The 5,272-nt window shown below is 43.4% G+C and overlaps 1 protein-coding gene across 1 annotated transcript; it reads left to right on the top strand.

Annotated features, from left to right (window-relative positions):
* Window positions 1-214: 214 nt before the first annotated feature.
* On the top strand, window positions 215-4,252 carry LOC111947327 (kinectin-like). Its single transcript, XM_023953872.1, has one exon. It carries the CDS (start codon window positions 839-841, stop codon window positions 4,250-4,252), a length of 3,414 nt encoding a protein of 1,137 aa, XP_023809640.1. The 5' UTR covers window positions 215-838.
* The last annotated feature ends 1,020 nt before the right edge of the window (window positions 4,253-5,272 follow it).

Raw genomic sequence — 5,272 nt, 5'->3', positions numbered from 1 at the left:
CGAGAGGGGTGCCCACAGCCCCAGACCAGCACCTCATCACCACCCAGGAGTTCTGAGCATCCCCCCCGCCCCAACCCCTGGTACGAGCCAGGACCCCCCAAGGGAGACCCGCTCCGTGCTCCAGGCAGCCACCAACCCAGCCCACGGTTGGTCCAGAAAGGAGCAAGGCAGGGGCCAGCCGCCCCCGCCCAGGAGGGGGGCACCGCGGGGAGAAGGGGGCCCACGAGGGTGTTGTAGACATGGCCCGACCAGGCTCGGCCACAGTTGGAAATCTGGCGAGGTCCAGCAACCGGGGGCAAAGACCAGAACCTACCCCAAAGGGACACAGACACCCCCGGCTCCGGTGTGAAGTGATCCCTGGCTTCTGGCCTTGCCAGAAAGCTCAGGGATCCCTCTCCCTACGTGGAGACAGGGCCGCTGGGCCCAGGAAACCAGCACCCAGGGGACACGGCCGCCGTTGCCAAGGCACAAAACGGAAAAAAAAGAATAAAATACATTTAAAATACGGTATGACATCACAGCTTTTTATTGGCTCTTTTTATTTTAAGCGATGACATCATGACTAATCCATGTCTCACAAAAACGACATCATAACGTGTCATAATCTGTCGTCACAGCCTTGTTTTGTTGTTATGATGAAATATGACATCACTGATGACATCAAACACATCACGCAACATGTCATTTGACTCCATCATATTTTTTCATATATATCACCCCCGACTCTTGAAACTGCAATCTCACAGACAGCAGTTAAAGCACTAGATCCGCAATCAGAGGAGCATTTGCTGGTCAAGTTTTTAAAGCCTTTATTTTAGAACAGTTTTTAAGAACTTCCATGATGAGTTTCTTTAGAAGAACTGCGGTGAACATGGACTTTCTTCAGGAGGGCCAACTAGATTGTTTGCACCAAGAAAATGACAGTTTACGTCACAGGATTGAAACTCTTCGTGGCACTTTGGGTAACAGCAAAAAGGTGGAGAAAATGCACAAAGACGTCGACAAACGGAAGAAAGCGGCCTCTAAACTGAACAAAAGTTTGAAAAAAGAACTTGACAAACTAAGTAGGCAGCTTCGGATTCAGATCGATTTGGAAAACAAATGTAAACGTTACCAGGACAAGATAGAAACGCTCAACCGCATGAATGAAATGTATCAAAGACAAACGACAAGCGTCATAGAACAACTGTCGGACAAGAAAACCCTGGAAAACAAACTGAAGGGGCTGAAAGCCAAGGAAGCGCTTTTGAGAAACAATAAACTCCAAATTGAGAAAGACTTGAGGTGCGCTGACCCTTCACAACACAACGGTTTCAAAAAGATCAAAGAAAAAGAAGTTTTAGTCCAACAGTTAGAAGAGGAAACAGAAACTCTTGAACAAAAGCTCAGAGAAATGCAGGTTTCTGTCCAGGAAAAGGAAAACTTGACCAAACATTTGCAAGCCTTACAGAACAAAGAGTCCTCTCTGCAAAATGCTGGTTCCAAGCTAACATCTAAGATCAACAGGCTGAAGAAAGAAAAGAAAAAGTACGACTTGATGATACAGGAACTGGAGGCGGAACAAAGGATTCTTGAAGAGAAGAGGAGACAAATTCAGGAGCTGGAGGAAGATCATGAGGAGATAAAAGAGACTACGAAAGCTTATAAGCTTAAGGTTAGCCAAATGAAAGAAAGAAATGTGGCTCTTTCCGAGGAACTCCATCAAACCCAAACTGCTGTTAAAAGCAAAGAAAATGCTGAAGCAGAATTGTTGGCGTTACGGAACGAAAAAAGTCTTCTCAAGAACGACAAACTCAGGCTCCAGCAGGAGATTCAAAAATTGAAGATGGAGAACGGTGTCCAGATGCACAGCATGAGTGTTGAGAGGGACGCTTTGGAGCTAAAAATCCAGAAAGAAAAAGAGGCCATCCAACAAACACAACAGGAAGTCTGCGCTCTGCAACGGGACCTTCAGGTGAAGCAGGATGCTCTTCAGCACAAAGAAGAACTGGAGGAAGAACTGTCCGAACTGAAGGCGCAGAGAAAAGATGCTCAGAACTCAAGTTTCAAGCTGAGGTGTGAATTACAGAAGCTTCAAAATACTGGTGGCGACTGCAAATTACTGAAGCACGAACTTAAGGTGGAAAAGACGATTCTTTACTTCAAAAGGCAGAAATTGAAAACTTTCAAAAGAGAATATGAAGATGTTACCACAGATGTGGAGAAGGAGAAACGAGACATTGACACACTCAGGACTGAAAACCAAGCTCTGCTGGGAGAAATCCAAGCTTTAGAAAGAGTTGTGAAAAGGAAGGCCGAGGCAGAAGCAGAGCTGGGTGGTTTGAGGAACGAAAGCTCCCGTCTTAAAAACAGCGTACAAAGACTGAAAGTAGAGATTCAAATGAAAAAGGCTGAGCTTCAACGTCATTCTAACCTCATTTGGGAAGGAACTGTCAGCTCGTCGGATCCACAAGCTCTGTTAGGGGCAGTTCGAGAAGAACAGCGTGTTGTCGAGCTTTTAAAAAGGGAAGCCACATACCTGAAGACTCAACTGCATGAATTGGAACTATCTTCAACATTCCAAGGAGGTTTGAGAGGAGAACTGAGGGGCCTGTTGGCTCAGAAAAAGTCAGCAGAGGAAAATAATTCCAGGCTGAAAAAGAAAATCCGACAACTCCAAGAGGAACACAAAGAGGTGATCGAAATACGAGGAGAAGTTGTGGCACAAAGCAAGGCTCTGGATGCTTTGAATGCAGAAGAAAAGGAGTTGGAGGAAGCTTATAACAGCATCAAGGCTGATATCGTGGCTCTTGGATACGGCAAAGGTCAACTAGAACTTGAAAAAGAGGTCCTGTCGGGGCAAATCCAGGAGAAAAAGAAGGTTTTGCAAAAGAAGGGCGAGGTAGAAGCTGAGCTGTGTGCTCTGAAGGAAGTTAGCAGTTCTCTCAAAGACGGCATAGAACTGATCAAACAGGAGATTGAAAGAGAAAAGGCTGAATTTGAGCGGATCAGTGAGTCTAAGGAGCTTCCTGACACACTGATCTCAACTTTGACGAGGAAAGTTTGGGAAGAAAAGTTTGCCGTTGAAAATTTAGAACAGGAAGCTGACGTTCTCAAGCGCAAGCTCCAAGACCTGAAAGTTTCTGTTCAGCAAAAACAAGGCGTAGAAAATGAGCTGCGTCAGGTTTCTGCACAGAAACGGTCGGCGCAAGACAATATTTCAGAGATGGAGCGTGAAATCACCAATCTTCAGAGCACGCTCCATCAATACGATAAGATCAATGCTGAAGTTCTGTCAGAAAGCAAGACTCTACATGCTTTGCATCAGCGACAAAGGGAGTTGGAAAAAGAACAGGAGAGCATCCAGGCTGAGATCTCAGCTCTTCAAGTCAACAACAGCAAACTGGCTGCTGAAAATCAGACCCTGTCAGAGAAACTCCAACAACAACAACAACTTGGGAAAAAGAAGACAGAGGCAGAGGAAGAGCTGCGTGCTCTGGGGAGAGTTACCGCTAGTCTCAAAGACAGCATAGGAACCTTGAAGCAGCAGATTAAAAGTGAGACGGCTAAGTTTGGAGGCGTCTTCCAAGACGGTGCGCATGAAGCCATGCCTGACCCATCAGACGTCTTCAAGGATTTCTCCAGGAGAATTGCCGACCAGAAGATTGTCGTTGAGAATTTAAAACTGGAAGCCGACAATCTCAACAGCAAATCCCAAGAAATGCAAGAACTTAACAAGCAAATACCATTATTGGAGAAACAGCTTTTGGACCTTGATCGACGAAAACAGTTATTGCAGGAAAATGTTTCCACGACGGCGCGAAAAATCTCAAAATTTCAGGAGAAAAAAAAGAGCTACATCAGCATGAATGAAGAAGTTGTGGCAAAGAACAATGAACTTAAGAAACTGTACAGAGAACAAAAGAGGGTGGAAAAAGAATATGAGGCAGCAAAGACTGAAATTAATGCTGTTCGAGCCAGCACTAGCAAACTGAGGGAGGACAATTACATTCTAACCAAAAAACGTGAGTCCTCACAAAAACGTGTGCAGAAAATGACAAAAAAACAGCCAAACCAGGGGGCTTCAAATGTAAAAGAGCCGGTTTTGAAGAAAAGTGTTTCACCAAGTAAACATTTGAAAGAAAACCCTCCACCGAAAACCCCCAAATTGAAAAGTCCTGATCCTGTCTTAGAAAGCTCATCTGATGACGATTTAACCCTCGATGACATTTCAGAGCTTCCTTTTGACACTCCTTCCCTCAGTGACTTCTGAATTCAGCAAACTGATATAAGAGACATTTTTTTAGATTTATAGATCAGTTATATAGTTGTTAGAAGACTCAGACTCTTTGTTTTAGTTAACTTATGGGCTGTTTTTTTATTTTCACTTTCACTTTTATTGTATGTTTTTACTGTGTATTTGTCATTAGCTTAAACTAGAAGTAGGTCTTTTACATCTCTATTTTTGTTTTTATGGTAATATTCTGTTTTACTTTAGGAAAATAAATTAAATCAGTAAATTCAAATTAGTGAACCATAATGTACTTTGTTTAATAGGTATCAGTATTATTTAGATGTAGGAATATCTGGGATTAATGTTTTAAATGTTTAGATTTGACGGGGGTGGGGGTGGGATGGGCATCTGCGGGAATCGGATCTCCTTGTGACCGGGCCCCAGGAGAGACTGGGGGGGGTCTGACCCAGGGATCAGCCTGGGGGGGGGGGGCTACTTGGCAGTGGCCCCCTCCCATGGTTGTTGCATGAAATTGGGCCCCTGCCCTCTCAGTTTTAATTGCACCTTAGACACGGGGGGTGCTTGGACATCACTGTGAGAAATCAGGCGATGTCCTCTCGGTGCCCCCCCACACTAAAAACTAAAACTGCACATTAATTAATAAAAGACGTGAAACCTTTTTACACTTTAAAATAGCTGAGTAAATATGAAAGCTCTCCATTCAGTCAAATGACATGATTATTAAGTATTTCTACTTAATATTTACTATTCCATTGCAATGGCACAAATGGAATTTAAATGGAGTAGATGTAACTCAAATACTGTGTAAACTACATAGAAAATATATGTAAAAAATGGAAGAAATTGAGTTGATGTACCTGAAACCATTCACAGGAGATAACTTGTAAAATGACTGCCAAGAAAATCTATTTTACACTCTAAAAAGTAATACTGCACATTACTTAATTAACTCAGTGAAACGTTGGTTGTTTCTACAGCGGAAAAGCACATTTTGAACATAGTGAATCCTCGATCAAATTTCTTTAACTCATTGACACA

This window comes from Oryzias latipes, chromosome 4, assembly GCF_002234675.1.
Source record: "Oryzias latipes chromosome 4, ASM223467v1".
NCBI lineage: Eukaryota > Metazoa > Chordata > Actinopteri > Beloniformes > Adrianichthyidae > Oryzias > Oryzias latipes.
Note: the sequence above shows the minus strand (reverse complement) of the source record. Positions and strands in the feature narration are given on the sequence as shown.

Bases quoted from the DNA above. Each gene is read 5' to 3' on its own strand.
- LOC111947327 (XM_023953872.1), top strand. From the start codon at position 839: ATGATGAGTTTCTTTAGAAGAACTGCGGTGAACATGGACTTTCTTCAG.